This window comes from Gadus morhua, chromosome 16 (genome assembly GCF_902167405.1).
Source record: "Gadus morhua chromosome 16, gadMor3.0, whole genome shotgun sequence".
Classification (NCBI taxonomy): domain Eukaryota; kingdom Metazoa; phylum Chordata; class Actinopteri; order Gadiformes; family Gadidae; genus Gadus; species Gadus morhua.
The window spans coordinates 14,499,140-14,516,521 of NC_044063.1; the positions used below are offsets into that span (position 1 = coordinate 14,499,140).

General features: G+C 42.5%; 1 protein-coding gene across 2 annotated transcripts in view; it reads right to left on the reverse strand.

Annotated features, from left to right (window-relative positions):
• Positions 1-3,130: 3,130 nt before the first annotated feature.
• LOC115528880 (transmembrane protein 255B) overlaps positions 3,131-17,382 on the reverse strand; it is a 14,943-nt gene continuing 691 nt past the window's right edge. The window contains exons 2-9 of one of the 2 annotated variants that reach the window (XM_030337263.1): positions 16,904-17,037; positions 16,330-16,392; positions 11,004-11,093; positions 9,582-9,662; positions 9,329-9,414; positions 8,861-9,020; positions 4,922-5,021; positions 3,131-4,345 (exon numbers count right to left, since the gene is read on the reverse strand). In XM_030337263.1, coding sequence (XP_030193123.1) covers positions 4,956-5,021; positions 8,861-9,020; positions 9,329-9,414; positions 9,582-9,662; positions 11,004-11,093; positions 16,330-16,392; positions 16,904-17,037 — 680 coding nt within the window. In that variant the 3' untranslated portion in view covers positions 3,131-4,345; positions 4,922-4,955. Of the gene's footprint in view, positions 4,346-4,921; positions 5,027-8,860; positions 9,021-9,328; positions 9,415-9,581; positions 9,663-11,003; positions 11,094-16,329; positions 16,393-16,903; positions 17,038-17,382 lie in introns of both variants that reach the window. The other variant, XM_030337262.1, reaches the window with a different exon arrangement.

Below are 17,382 nucleotides of genomic sequence, written 5' to 3' on the forward strand. Positions count from 1 at the left end.
TGGCTCAAGGGGATAATGCCTTGTACTGGTGATCCTTAGTTTGAGAGTTTGAATCCCGTTTAGACAATGCTGAACATGAACCAGCAGCCTAGTCACCTGAAAGCCGAGGCACAGTATGGCATTAAGGGGAACATCAACATCTTTCCTTCATAATTATGTCTTATTTATATATCTTCCATCAGTGTGTTCTTGACTTTTCATTTTGCTCGGACTCCGTTAATCACCGCTTGCGGTTATATCATTAACATTGTATTTGCAGCATGTGTTGCAGCCATAAAATTTTCCAATTTCCCTTAATAATCTTTTTCTGCGTTAGAGCTTGAATTATAACCATCTAAAAAGATTAGCCTCCAGTCAAAAGCCATCAAAATGTTGCAGTTTTACTTGCTTTCCAAAACAAAGTAATATCCAACTGGGGTGTAAAATTGTTTCAGGATGGCGGACAACACGACGCGATCCCACCTGCAGCTGAGAAATGGCCAAACCGGTCATCACATCTCGTGATTTAGAGTAGATTATTATCTTTATAAAACTCTTTATAAAAAGCAATGGGAAATTAATTACCATCCACAGACTTCAAGGAGCCGTGCTCCATAAAAAAACAACACACATACATGTTTTAGTAGGACCATTGACCCTTACAGTTCACATTCCACCATGATGGAGTGAACCCTCATGATTCATGTATGTTATCTGCGTTGTATCTCTGCCATGCATCTCAAAGGGGCCATCCTCTGCTGTTTCTGAAATCTTCCAATGTTCCTCTGCTCAATCCAATTAGGGAGAAGTCATCTGCTGGGTCCGAAACGTTAGCTGGGTGCTACCCAGACAGTATCACCCCCCAGTGACATGTTGGCCAAAGGATTTGCTATGATCCAGCTCACCGGAAGAGAGGCGGTCTGCGTGCATCCGGACGGCGGACGACTTAAACCCGACTGGTTTCTCTCAGATTGTCTCTGGCCTCGAGGCCCCAGGGGATCACACAGCTGACCAGTCGCCCTGTCCTGTGGAGAGTAAACCCAGCCACACTCTTGTTGTGCTCTGAATGAAATGCTCTCATGGTCATCCCTTTTTTGTGTAGAGGGAATTTGCCAGGAGAGACAGCCTTTGGTTCAGAGTAACATAATGCTTCACAAGCGTGATTCCAATGCTACATTGTGGTTCCAATGGATGCCAGACATCAGTATGAGTAAGTCATTACCATGTATAATCACGTGATTAGGGCGTTTGAGTGACAGCCGGTTCTGGGTTTGAAACCCAATGTCTGCAGTCAACCTGTCTGCACCCTTGAGCCACATTCCTTCCTGCTATATAATCACTTTGGATGAAAGAGCATGCTAAATGTATGAATAGTAATGAACCAAATATCCGTAAATAATAGCTGTCACTTTTCAATACTCCCACTTGGCAACCTCCAATGAGCTCTGGAGCGTACCAAACCAATTCTGGCCCCACAGCCCCAAGCTGAGTCACTTGCAACGTCTGGCCCGCTATTCCATACTCTCATAGTCCCTTGCTTCACCTTTCTCTGGAGCTACCAAACACATGTGTGGCTGGATTATCTTAATGGTTGTGATCTTTGATGTTGTATTCAGGCTAAAAGCTTGATTGAGAACTTCCCTGACATATGTTATTAACATGAGAAAATAAAACATGTTGTGGCTCACCGTGTAGAGCGAGTACCACACAGGCTCAGTCCTGATCACAGCGACCCGGGTTCGAATGCTGCCTTTGCTGCATGTCCTCCCCTCTATCTCCCATACATTTCTCTCTATCTCACTCTATAATTAAACATAAAAATGCAAAATGGCAATATTAACCGGAATCATCATCCTCATTCGCAAGTTCTTTGGTAGCTTCTCTAATGTTCTCATTTGAATAATAAAGGAATTGACTGCATGCACAAAGACTTCAGTGCTATTGGCCATCTGAGGATGCACCTGAAACTGGATTTTAAAGTAAGTCAGGTGAGGTGAAAAGGTTGAAATGATGCCAATTGAACATCAAACCGTAGGTCATGTTCTTTGCTTTCTAAGATAACACCACTCACTCCTCGGAGCTATGTCCAGTGGGCGGTCTCACAGTAGGGAACGCCGCAAGCGAACAACCCTGTGAGAAAACAATGTAAAGAGAGAAATATTTACACTCTAGATGACAATATCAATCATAGGGCTCTAGAGAGAGAGAGGATAGTTTTTCCAATTCACGTGTGAAGGTAAGCATACCTATATCCCGGTGATCCTTCCCACCACAATCTGTCTGAGTAAAAGGTTGTAGGTGAAGTGTCCCGTGGTTTTTACTTAAAACAATGTCCCATGGTTTTTAGTCAAAACCATCGGACACACCTACGGCTTGACTTCTCTTTGTCTTCAGACCCTAACCACAAACACTTTCTTTAGATTCAAGTAAAAGCATTTCATATGAATCTGGTATATATATATATATAATGTCATGTACAATGTGTAAAATATTTGCTCTCAAGTGTTCGTGTGTTCATTTAAGGTATTTTGAAATAAATGGTATTGGGAGGAATGTGAATTATAGAAGAGACCAAAGATAACATCGGAATATTCAATTGTGGGTGAAGAACAATAAACGGAAAGAGAATATCACATGCATTGGTAATGCCTGGTTTCTTTTCACCTAAAGGAGAGAGAGAGAGAGAGAGAGAGAGAGAGAGAGAGAGAGAGAGAGAGAGAGAGAGAGAGAGAGAGAGAGAGAGAGAGAGAGAGAGAGAGAGAGAGAGAGAGAGAGAGAACACAAACACAGACAGACAGAGACAGACAGACAGACAGACAGACAGACAGACAGACAGAGGGAGAGAACAGCACAGTTTTCCTAATCTTTCAATGATCTGTTCACTCAGTCTTGGTACTGCCTGTTTGCTTGTCGCCAAGGCCAGAATCCAGAGCGACGATCGTCTGCACTGATCAACAGTTCCTCAGTCGTCTCAACTATATAGGCTAGACTCAAACAATGAAAACAGCAAGCCCTCCAAAGTTATATGTGTGTGTGTGCATAAAATTAACTTTTGTTTTCCTGATGTATCTGATGTTAACGTAAATACATCTAACCTTTAGTCTGGTACTATACCATCAACAAATGTTAGGTAATGAACTCCAGTCACATGCTTCTTTCAACACTTTTAATTGAAATGTGGGGTCAATGGAACAATAAAGAAGCATACAGATAATGCATGATTGACATTTGCACTTTTACATATGACAATGGGGTTAAACATACAAAACATATGCAAGTAGCAGCCGGATATGACATGATAGTGATGCCAACTCAATTTCGAATTCAACTTTTACACCAGGGAAAATAGTGTAGAAGTTGTAGTGACAGCAACATATGGTACACAAAACATCCTTTATAGACAAAATAAGTAATTTACATTTAATTTACAAAATAGATATCCTATATATATATTCCTATTAAACATAGCAGAACATGTCCCTCCAACGATACATATAAGAAACATCCTTTACACTTTTCAGTGTGCACATTTCACTGTGATTGTCTTGATGTTAGTATGCCGTGTATTTGTGTTCATCATGATTTATTGCATTAATGTCATCGTGTCGGATTAAGCTTTCTTCCAAATGCATAATTGAAATAACAGCAACAGTATTCATGTAGTTATTTAAATTGTAAATAGAATTTGTTATCCCATGCGTGACAACCATTCAGTGATTGATTCAGGAGACTATTTACCCTGTCAACGTTCATGTCTCATAGTGGTAAAACTGGAGCCTTCTTCATCATAACCCTCTACTCTCTCGTACAGTGTCCAAGTGTTTAGATAACTGAACTCTCCCTCTGTATATGGCATTATTAAGAGGTCCAACAGTAAAATAAGTACTGCAATACTATATACCATTGAAATAAATGGCAGTTAGCAATGGCTTGCTCCCCATGCCTTGCGTGAGTTAAACGGCATTATAAGGCAATCACACAAAACTTCATGCTGTTATTGGAAGGATCTTAAAGAGATCGCCCTCATTCCCGCCCTCCCCTCTCTCCTCTATTTCCCGATAAGCTTAATGCAACACACTGTTAATCATAAACCCCACCATGCTCCAGTATATTCATCATAACATTATTTCCCTTATCTCACTTTTACGCCGAATGCTCGAATCCCATTATGAAGCAGATGTTCCCCAGTAGGTGAGGGCCGGCCAGAGGGCCGTGGCATGCCTCAGCCTGGGAAGCCCTGCTGGGCCGCGTAGCGCAGCCGGCTGGCCAGAGGAGCGAACGGAGGGGGGTTGGTCTCCAGCGGAGAGGACGGATCACTCTGAGGAGTGACCCTACCTGACCCCAAAGAGGGGTACAGAGAGCCTCCCTAGGGGGGGAGAGAGAGAGAGAGAGAGAGAGAGAGAGAGAGAGAGAGAGAGAGAGAGAGAGACAAGGAGGAGATTGATCAGTAATTTGAATGTCTTGACCAGTCAAAGGCTAAACAGAGGAGCCTAGATTTGATCCCGCAATTGTTTGGGGGCCCCGGGCCACGTCAACAATCGCTCCCCCCCCCCCCCCCCCCCCCCCCCCCCCGTCAACAATCCTCTGCCTAGGGCCCCCACACTACCTAGAATCGCCCCTGACTGCAGCTGCACAAGACAAATTACCTCAACTCCTTAATCTTCACAGTACAGTTCTGGAGGTGCTAAGAATGAGGGGAATTCTAGACATGGGTTTCTGTTTAATTACGACGCACTGCTTTACTAACGACCATGTTCACGCGTTGTTTATCAGTTAGTGTTTAAGCAAATGTTAGGGAGGCTGAGTCTGTCTTCTTGATTCTTAATTGTCTGACATAAATAATAATAATAAGCCTCCACACACCGGAGTCTACATGCAACCAGAGAACCATGAAGACACATAAAGGAATACAGAGTTTGATTTGCAACTCCATGTCACTGACCAGGTGCAGAGGCTGTGTCGAGTGTGGGTTGTCACTAAGCAGCAGTGGAGCGGTAGGAGAAGACGTTCGGTCCTCTGAAGACTGGGTCACTGGCCTGTAGCTGGTCTGACCATGAAAACAAACACACATGCATTACAGTCACACATGTTAAAGCTTGCATTCAGGTCTTACTTGAGACCTATGGGTAATCCAGCGACTGCTGGTAGTGGAACCACAGCCCCTGTCCAGTGAGACGTTAGCTTGCAGGTAGCAAAATACACAATTAAACGTCAAAATAAGCACGGTATGTCCATTAAAAGATAAAAGCCTGTGCCAAGCACCAATTGTGAAGGGACACATGTAAGCACACACATTTCTCCCATAGCGAATTCAGCATGGGAGCTTTCACCACTGAACACACTGAAGTCATATTCGATGTGAAAAACAAACAACCATCTAAAGACAGTGAAAAAAACGTAAACAAGGCCTGGTTTGGGATAACCACATCTTGTTGTTCAGTGTCACACAAATAATACTTAAACAGTTTAAATGTGGCGTGTTACTGTGGATGCTTTAGGAACATCATGATTATTCAATCTGATTGAATCTGTGCAGTCTTGATTCAATACAGACAGTCAGTGTGTGTTTTGCTCAATGTCAGTCCAGGGCCATAACATTCCCAGACAATTGTACTCCTGTGTGTGCCCGTACTTTGCTAACTATCACCAGAAATTCAAATTCAATGACATTGATAAATGAATTCATTAATACAGGAAAAAAAGCGGCACGCATGGACATGTGAGGCTGATCTAACTGCCCTACAGGGTCGATTCTTCTGGTCCCTCTTCTCACCAATGGCCTGAGAAGAATTTCACTGCCCAGCTTTCACTGGTATTCAGTGAAGTGAGCTGACGAGGGAACTGGCTTTGGTAGAAGGAAAAGAGGGTTCTCAGAGCATGCTAGCACCTTTAGGAGGAATGGTTGGACCTATCGCACTTTCCTTTCATCATCTTAACAGATGCAACTCATAGTGAATCCCGGACTATGTCATGAAAGATCTCTCAAAGGCTCTCAAATAGCTGATATGTACACAGAACGTACATAGTGCAGACTGACAGCCTGCAGACTGCAGCCTTTCATGGTCCAGCACTAAGAAGCAACGCTCAAGGTAAACACATTGAGTAAGCTTTGTGAGTCTCTGCTTTTCTGCTTTTGCGCAGACCGGTGTTGAACCTGCAACATTTGGCCTGGGAGTATATCACCCTTACTCCTAGACTATACCACACAGAACCAATATACTGTGACAGGAGACCCAGTGTCTTTATACTAGGGGAAGATATATCCTATTTTGCTTTGGTTTTTCAAACAGTATGTCTAATTTCTCACCCAATATGATGATGCAGTTGACGGCTGGGAGCCAAGGCAAGGGTTCAAACAGGTCGGGTTCTGGGAGAACAGTATGTCCTCTTTGAATCTTGACGTGCCCCATTCATCAGGTATGGGAGCTCAGCAGATAACCCTCCAACCCATCCTCCCTTCCTTTGTTGCCGTTTCAAGGTCCCATAATGTAATAAGCCTAAGTTATCTGATTGTATTCCTTTCTTATTTGCTGTTGGAACAGACAACACAAAGCTGAAGCCATTTTCTGGCCATGCCATGGTGATGTTTACTACTTGCCTGCGGTGGCATTTTATGAAGAACAAATGCTTCCTTCCCTTCTCGCTCGGTTAGAACTTCATTCAGTCCTACTTCGGTTCCCCTGATGGTAACCAAATAATGCATACTTTGCATCGGGACGCCACATGTTGGGCGTATTTAAAAATGAAGATTCAAGGCCATTCACAGCCCCCATAAAATGGATGACATATTCTTCTCCATGGTGGTCCATAGCTTGTCTTCATGGGTTCCAACATTGGCCTTCTGAACCATAGGACTTACTGAGGATTAGTTCTGTTTAGTCAAATTATCTAAACCATCAATGAGCCTAATTAAGTTGCGTTCACACCAAAAGCAAAGTGAATGTACTACTTGTATTACTCTGGCGAGGTTGCACGTGCGAACCGCAAACTTTCCTTGCGTGGGTGATTCAGCATCAGGCGAAATCTGCTTGTTGCTGTTTCAGATATTTCAAACTTGAGGCTAATGACGAATTTGCATCATTCACACGACTAGATTTGAGCCGCGGCTTCGCTTTCGGTGTAAACACACGGTTAATCCATTGAAATGGCAATTTGATGTGGTGAGCACTGAAAGTGTTATCAGCCTGAATCCTAAACCTTGGCATACACATTCCTGTTCTGTCTGAATCCCCAGGTGCCACATGTCTCTGGCTCATGTTACACTTTATGTTTGGATATGCTCAGAGAATCATCACAGAGGGGCGGAACGGGCGGCAAGATTTGGCAGACCAAGGTTTGTTGAGCTAACTCTCCCCAATACGTCAGTATCTAGACAGGGCTGCCTAACTCTGAATAAACTCCTTAAAGGGAATTCATCATGCTTGGCTGTTTTCCTAAAGAAGAGAGTACTTGGTACACGTGATTTGAAAGCATGCTTTTATTCAAAGTAACCTACGGTCATTCAGATTGAGGAGATTGTGAACTTTGGGGATCGCATCTTTCGGCAGAGAATCGGACACCACCACCTAACCACTAACTCTGCCCTGAGGTACCCATTACCTAGTTACGATACACAGACAATTATGATGACTTCAACGTCGATGCATCATCTGTTCATGGTAGCATGACTACCAAAGATGGATCCGATAGACAGTTAAGGGGAATGTGGGGTCGGGGGTTGTGGGGTTGGATCCTGTACTTAGAAAATCGGCACCAGATCCCAAACTCAAGTTTTCGCGGTTGCTGTGAGGTCTCATGGTCAGCCTGGACAGCCGCAAAACAACTGGAGGCATTGGCTGCCTTCATAGAGGATCCCTCTGCCAGACCATAAACCACATGGAGCAGCACAACACACACACACAGCCACAAACACACACACACACACACACACACACACACACACACACACACACACACACACACACACACACACACACACACACACACACACACACACACACACACAAAGCCACAAACACACACACACACACACACACACAGCAACACACAAACAGCCACACACAGCCACAAAAACACACACGCAAACATACAAACAAACACACAGTACACACACACAAACATACAAACACACACACACACACACACACACACACACACACACACACACACACACACACACACACACACACACACACACACACACACACACACACACACACACACACACAGCGACACACACACACAACTACACACACAGCCACACACACACACAGCCACATACAAACCAGCACCCACACCCAAACACACAGACGCACGCGAGCGCAGAAGGTGGTCTGCCATCCCTGTCTTCCTCAGTGCATGTACTGTAGTGGCCTGTCTGCCGACCGCATTATAAACCAGAGACACAAGACTGATTAACCCCGCCTCTGGCATGGAATGGATTGACCTTCTCTTCGATGGTTTGACCCTTCTCTGGGTCATTTTGATTTCATGGTCGAATGACTCCTAGGGGGCCGAACTGGGTAGAGTGGCCTGGCCGAACACACCAGGAAGTGTGCATACTATTAAGGCTCAGTTCTTTCAGAAGCAACCCGGGTCTAAATCCACCCCGTGTTTGCTAAAATAAGGCATGAACTGACATTGAAATTGTAGAAAGGTCTTATTTAAGATTAACACAGTCCATTGCAAGTGTCCTGTGAGTATGTGTGTTTGTGTGTTGTGTGTGTGTGTGTGTGTGTGTGTGTGTGTGTGTGTGTGTGTGTGTGTGTGTGTGTGTGTGTGTGTGTGTGTGTGTGTGTGTGTGCGTGCGTGTGTGTGTGTGTGTGTGCGTGCGTGCGCGTGTGTGCGTGCATGTGTGTGTGTGCCTGTGTGTGTCTATTACCGGGCTTTTCACGCTGCCAAGCACTGCTGCGGTCACTATGCCCGTGATGAAGGCCACCAGGTTGAGGCTAGTCAGGGTCCAGATGAGGATGTAAAGGGTCAGCACGTCTTGGCAGCCTCGCACTCCAACAAACTCATAGTAGTTGTTGAGGAAGCCGCCACTGCAACAGAGCACATCAGCTTTCCTCATTATCAATGTCCTTGATGGCTACATCAAAGGATAGCGTGCATCACTGGAGAGCAATCATAGTAGCGTTGATCCCAAAAATTCAGATAAATGTCAGTAGGGAGCAGGGAGGGGATACAATCTGAACCCAAAAAATCAGACTGTTTAATGGTTTTGTGCTCTGAGATAGATTAAGATGAGGAGGATCATAGAGGAGCATAAGGACAAAAGAGGAGAAGGGGGAGGAGGAGGAGGAGGAGGAGGAGGAGGAGGAGGAGGAGGAGGATGATAGTACTGTCTCACTTGGCACAGTCATACAGATCACAGCAGTAGCAGGTGCCACTGCGTATAGTCACACTGCAGGACTCCTCCAGGTTTCTGCAGGGAACCTACCGGAGTACACCAACACACACTCAGCTAAGTGTAACAAAGATACTAAAATAAACTATACAAAGTATTATTAAGGTACTGATGGATCAACAATATATCTTTCAAATTGAAGATGGCATATCAACACGTTACATTTGACCATGATGCCTGTACCACTGATACTCACAGAGGCATGGTAGTTTTCATAGATATAGCTGCTGCCGCTGGTGTAGAACTGACACCTTCCAGCTTTTAAAGGTCGAATATCCTGGCAAAAATGGAAAATAAAATCGTAAAATGTTTGGGATCAATTGCAAATGATTAATTGTCGGTTATAGATGCTTAACTAAAGGCACAAACAGCCATAACAGTCGTACAGTTTGCAAATAGATACGCTGTTGAATTGAATTAGACCATAGTTACAATTTTACTTCATTGCAGTAGTCCAGAAGTCAAGAGTACTCAATAGACTAACTTTTATATTCTACCTGCGAAAATTATTTGTAATTTAGCAGATATTTATTCCAAAGCGACTTGCTCTATGATGCCCACAGGTACACGGCAGACCTGAGGAAACCCAGTACCTTTTCATAGCAACTACCCTATCCCGCCACATGAGTTGGTATTGTAAAGTAGACTAATACATTAATTAAAAGCATAATTCGAACCAACTGTCCATGTAACATTTGTTTCATTAGTTTCCTGTGCCTTTTCCTTCTTTTTTTAAGTACTTTTCTCAAGTTAAGAGCCAACAAAAACATAGCTAAGCTGAACCAGTATTTAGTGGTTTGGATTTTCCTGCAAACTTTTCAAACTGCTAGGTGAACAATATCCTAACAAGATTTTTGTTTTATATGGCAAGTCTCCAATACATTTAAAAGGCCGGAGTACATGTAAAGAATTTTGTTGCTGGAAAATATTAATATTACATAAAAACTGCTATAGCTGATAAATTTGCTTGCTCGAATAGGCTGTCTAACAGCTTTCACCTGGACAATTTAGACAGGGTACGTTATAGTATCCTGAAGTCATCGTGTTTTGTGGGCTGACTCACGGGACAATTGCAGGAATTAAATGAATGACATCAATACAATAAAGAAGGAGATGATAACCAGGGATGTCGTTAACCCCCTCTACACATTATTATTATTTATTTATTTTTATCAAGGAAATCGTAATAAATCAGTCCCTCCAGAAAAATGCGTCATTTTTTTTGTGAATGTTGCGGCCAAAAATCCTTGATTATGCGGCACGTTTTCTTAAAAAATGCGATGAAATATGCGGCATATTTATGCAATTTTATGCGATGAAAAACACATAATCACGTTTTTCTTGAGGGACTGATAAATGATGAATTAAAGACCCACTTTAAAGATATGATGAAAAAATGTCGGCAAGCGCTACACGCGGGCATGAGCTTCGGAAACTGCTAGGGGCAAAGCCCCCCCAGCCTCTTAATCCTAGTGACGTGACCCTGATGATAACACAAAAGCCTCCAGTTACAAAAAAAACCTTTGGACCCCTTATTGCCACAGCAATGATTTGTTTAAATATACAATCCATCGTCCTGTTTCATGGCAAGACGGTCAGAGGGGTGAGGGTAGCTCACCATGTTGAAGACGATGAAGACGCCGTCTATCACCAGACACAGAAAGGCCGCAATGATTCCCAAGCTCAGGAAAACAATGGCCGCCGTCAGCTGGGTAGAGATGTGAACCACAATAAAGGAGGATATATTAACAGCTGGTAGGCGTTTAGGCCTTCTTGCTCAAAAACACACAGTAGAAATGCCGACAATAGGTTTTAACCTTTCAGCTGGGAGTCAAACACCCTAACCTCTATAGACAGTCCCCACGTCCCACTGTCAGGAATATAGGGGAATCAGCTCAATGGGAATGCAGATGAACAGACCATAGTAATACGGCACGACACAGAGTCCATCAAATTGACCCTGACAGTAAGTGCGCTAGGTAACCGGGGTCACGGCTGGCTGTTATTATCCTACACAAACCATGAAAGATAAACAGCCCATATAACTGTGGAACCTTTTCAAAGAGTCTGGCGTGAATGCTGTTTCTGTCTCATAACCGGGATATGCAATGGAGAGAGGTCTGTTTCAGGTTTAGTGTATGTAAGTATGCTTTCTTGGATGTCCTTGTATGTATCGGGCATCATGAATACATGAATAGATAACTAATAACATATCATTGTGACTATCTTAAAAAATTCATATTTTTTCTTTTTTTTTTTTTCTAGTTGGTTGAAAGAAAAAGTTTAATCAGAAGCACGTCTGCACTTTTCCCCTTTGTATCTTCTTATCACATGCAGTCGTCTGAACGTATCAGGCGCCAGGGCAGCTGATGGTCTAAGAATCCCAAGAACAACACCGTTGCATCCAAGCACGGCTCTCTGATCCAAGCACATCCATCCAGCCTGTCCCACAGGAATCAACTGCTGAACTCTCCAAAAAAACCCTCTCTTATCTACTTCATCATTAAGTGTTTTAATAGTCCATATTGGCATCCTGAGAATCGGTCCACTGAGGCTCTTTGCCTCAATAGCTTAATTAACCGATCGTTGAGTGATACAGGGGACACTTTGTGGAATTCTACCCTCTGTTTAACTCACTGACTTCACATGTCAGGATTAGTTTGACTTCCTATCCCACGTTCTCTGTTAGTGTAAGTAACGCTAATGAGAAACAGACATGATGTCCTCATTCTACAGGGAGGAGTAGCAAATAAGCCGAGAGCTTGTGCGAGGCCAACGATGGCTTCAGTTTTATGTAGAAACAGATAGCATTGTGAGAAATGGAGAGGACTGTTTCTTTCTGTACGCCAGCCATAACATCATGACTTTTTTCCTTGAGATGCAGTGAGATGAAGAGTCTCTGCTTGCCACAGTGCTGCCCTCAAGATTTACAACACAAATATTGATGACATTTTTTACAGACCTTGACAGCTTAGTTTTGACCTCAATTAAAGTAACCACTGTTCATTTTGTGGTCCGATTATATTAGCCTTTCAACATTAGACGCGGGAAGATTGCCACAGGGTGCAGAACATGTTGAACATTTTATGTTTCAATTAAATCTGATGTGAATTAAATTGCTATTTAATTACTCATAAAGAGCATCACATGCTATGCGTCACATCTCGCCTTCTCAATGAGTTCCGCTTGTTGTTTCATCATTCTCTCATAGTTTCCTTCCTACCTTGTCTTCCTCACTTCTCCTATCGTTTCAGATACTTCTCTCCCTGCCCCATATTTGCCGCCTCTGTGCTTGTCCTCCCTCACCTTGATTGTTTTCACCTATCCCACCCTCATTATAATGGCCTCCTAGTCAATTTAGTCAGCATGTTTCCATCACTCTGTTTCCCACTTGTTTTCCCCGACTACGCCTTAGTCTTCTCCCTGCCAGATTTCCAAAGTTTTGCCTAAGAGAGGTGCATTTGAGTCCGTTTCTCTGTTGTTAAACTGTTGTTGAATGTTAATTTTAATATAAAATGAATAGTAATCTCCTGGTCATTTTGTCAACAATATGGTCAACAGTATGACCTAAAAGTACAACAAACAAACACGAGATTGAGGCTGAGTTATCAGGGCGAATGCCATTGGCTGCAATGGGTTTTCTTCAAGGTGATGTTAGTCAACCACAGCCGACAGAACCAGGTACACACACGCACTCGCACACGCACATACACACGCAGAAGAACACACCGCAGCGACACTCGCCCAGGTAAGACGTTATGTTTTTAAACATAACGGCTCCGCCATCGACACATGCGCTCAGGTAAGAACACACATGCACACACTGCAGCGACACACACGCCCAGGTAAGACGTTATGTTCATAAACATATTAACATAACACAAATTGCGATAAAAGAAGGGAAGAGACAATTTCTCACCTCAAAGAGCAACATTAGGCTGTGTTCACATCTAGCGTTTTTCGTAATTGGGAAAAGTTGAGCCGACCGTTTTTTCAACAAAAAGAAAAGCTGGCAGCGTTGTTTTGCCCTAAAAGCCCTGAGAGCGTTTTTTCTATCGCCTAGCAACGAACCCATTCTAGACCAGACGTTACTCGCCTACTACGTATCCAGGCTAGAGCCCATTAGACATGTCGTAGATCTCGACATGTTCTGTAATTACAACTATTAATCGCTGCAACGGCACTTTCCCGAGTGATTTGTCTGCCATCGTTTCTTATTTTGAATGTTGAGAGTTTCCTTTGTGACGAAGTGTCAATGTTCCGCTTGTGATTGGTCAGTAGCCAAAAAGACGCCTGATGTCGGCCGCTTTCTTCCTGAAAGTTGAACTTTTTTCAACGTTCTGTATGGCAGAAAAAAACGTTGGGAGAGGCGTTTAAAAAAAAGGCTGTGACTTTTTCCAGGAACGCTCTGCTCCCTAGTAATATAATGTAAAACAAGCGCCGGCAGATTTAAAAAAATGCTAGATGTGAACATGCACTCAGGTCGTTCATTTGATCATATAAAAAACGTTAAATTCAAACATTGCGCCGACCGGCATATCAACACACAAGTCACGTGATCTTAAAGAGACAGTGTCCCTACAACACAACGAAAACATGTCAATAAAACATTATGGTAAATCATGTCTATAGAGTCCACCACAAGACTACACTTTGTTGCTCACATATAATATTACTCTCCTCCTCGAGCATCCCGAATGGTCTTTACACTTTATTGCTCAAACTTAATATTAATCTCCTCCTTGAGCTTCCCGAAATGTCTTGCAATATTGATATCCCGCTTCCCCCCTGAGGAATGTTTTAGTTATTTTATTAACGGTCCGAGCTCCTGTTTTTTTTTTTCTTAAATTCTGTAAAAGTCATATTGCAGCCTATACGTAAGTCGAATTCTCTTTAAATGTTCAGGTATGGTTGCCAATAACCTCCTCTGACCATAAACCCACATTTGTGGTACTACACCCAAAGGTGGTGTCATTGTAAAAAAATCATGAATTAGGCTTATTTCTCCTCACCAGATTGACCTGGGCTCAAAATTCTTTCAGAATATTCATCTCTAGAATCAGACGCATTTATGAGTCTGATTCTAGGGTCTTATGACCTAAAAATGTTTCACACAGTCGACAGTCAACCCATTTTGCCTATCTGACCATTTTGTTATTGTATAACTACCATACCACCAGCTATTATTAGGTGGATATCATTAACAGTGCACATTTTCAGATCTGTACTCTTTTAAGAAAGCCCTTAATTCTCTTGTGAAATGTGTGCTTGAAGTTTTCTTGATATGTGCTTATCAACCAACCGACATTTTCACCGTGTGAATGAGGCTTCATGCAGTTCAGGCATGTCAGTGGCTCAACGGGATAATGCTGTGTACTGGTGATCCTTAGGTTGAGAGTTTGAATCCTTATTATAGCATGCAGAACATGACATTCTGTCATTGCCACTCATTTAAGAAACACAACAATGAACAGCACCTGAAATTCATCAGGCAATCAACATTCCGGCCGAATAGTTTCCAAGAATCTGACTGCCATCACTTTTAATTTTTGATGACGTTTTCTACATGTCATTGAGTGGCCTCCTAAATGATAACCAGTCTGTTGCCTTTAGTTCGCTGAATGGTTTAAAAATATTTAAAAGTTGGCACTGCTTTTAAGAGTCATTTGTGGTGAACGAATGTTAATCGTTGTAATATTACAGGCAAAATGTTAATATAATATGCGCTTAGAAATTTGCTACATTATCGATTGGGGTTTCCACATTATTGTTATTAGTCTTACAAGTAGAGGTTAAAGTCTGAGCCGACGGAGACCACGGCTGCAGAATGTTTTATAAACAGATTATTTATCTATTTATCCGTTTCAAGTCTATACTCTTTCTTTTTATTTGATAACCCAAAAAGCATAACTACGATATCACATAGGATTGCAGCATGGACGTCAGTGGCTTTTCTGATCCACTCCGAGTCTGACTCAGACTGACTCAGACAGTTTCAATGACAGTTTCAGTTTCAATGAAGCCTGAATGTTTTTCCGAAAAACACACAGATTTGTGAGAGGAGGACTATATCCAAATATCACAAAGCAAGTCGATTCTGATAATGGATTCCGTAACCTCAACTGAAGCGCTGAGGTGAAGCGTACTCGGACTGAGGGATGGCAGGGTCCTGTACACATTGATATGTTTTTTATCACGTGGATATTTTAACCTATCTTCTACCTGTGATTCCAAAATATGCAAATACATGAATTACTTTTTTATATATATGATCAGAGCCATCAAATACTGAACTGAGATTTGAGTACCTACGGCTATCCTCACAGCTGAGGACCTCCCTACGGAAATTCTAGTACCATACCAATTGTATACAGCTGTGAGGTAGGACCTCACAGCTGTATACAATTGGTATGGTACTAGAATTTCCGTCAGGATAAATCAAGTATTTATACCTATCTATTTATGAAGCCATCTATCTAGTTTCCAGACACTCTGTCTGGAAACTGTATTGTAGAATAACCTGAGCGGGGCGTTTCATATAAATAAGCTCTTAACTGGCTCAGGTTTTATGTGTTTGTAAAACAATAACCCCTTCAAGACTAATCTGCTTTGAGGATCATTCCTTTGGCTCTTTGGTTATTCCACCTCCTTTAACATAAGCTAAGATTGATATTTCTGGTCTCCCAAGGAGAGCATATTGACCTGTCAGTAGAAAATCCCACACATGTGCGTAACAAAACGGGGGCTCTAAAGCATAACTCAATTTAGGAAAACCTCACATAGATCTGACGCTGAGCTGAGAAGGACTCGACCACAACTCCAGGGTCAAATGTTACAAAATTCCTGCAGGGCAAACCTTGTTCTGCCACCTCTAGACCTGCGTTTTTCAATACAAACATATGTACACTAATGTATATATATATGTATAGGCCAAGTGTACATACCAGCTGTTTTCGATTCTCTTCAAGGCAGAGCCCGAGAACCCCTAGGAACGATCCAAACGCCAACTGTGAAGAGAAATCACCATTCAAGATTAAATATCTATAGTTTGTCAGCATGATTGTCCGATGAATAATAAATCAAGCAAAAAATATTCTTGTTATTACAATGTATACAAAACTACATTAACTCCCTCCATTCTTCATTTATAAACGCATCCTTTTATGTTATGTTATTACCAGGGATTTGACATCTACCCACCTGGAGAATGTGGGAGGATATGACCAACAAGTAAAACTCTATAATTCATGACCTCTTGTTATTTCAACAGCCGGGCTGTAACTCAAGATACAATCTACATAATACTCAAAGTCTAAATGGCGAAAGTCCGGCTCAAATCAAGCTGAAGTGTTGAAATTGTAACATTACATATCCGCTTTCAGTCATTTCGAATGACGTTTGTTGACGTTTGGATGAAAAGGTAAAGCATGCCAATGGACGTCAATAAACATCCATCAAGATCATGAGTGTGGGGGGGGGGGGGGGGGGGGGTTGATGAGATTGATGAGAGACACTTACAATGGCTCCAGAGAAGTACCCTGTGATGCTCAAGCTCTCTGTGCGGGTGGTGGTGTAGATGCCCAGCACGACCAGCAGCAGAGAGAGACACAGCATGCCCACTGACAACCACAGAGCCCTCCTGGCCTTCACCTCTGCAACACAAAACACACACGCACACGCACACAAACACACATACACACGCAACCCCCCCCACACACACACACACACACACGCACACACACATACACATACAAACACACATGCACACACAGACAACAAGTTCAACCACAGCCGAGTTCAAGCATGTTCAAACATGTAAATAAAAAAACTGAGATAAATATAAAAGTAAACAAGTCATATTAAAGAAAATGTAAAATTACAAACTAGCAATGTAAAAAAAATGACATTAACAAGAAATACATAGAAACCTAGATCAAGAAGGGCAAGGAGCCAACATTATGCAGGGTTGAATTGCGGAAAAAAACATTTTATTATGT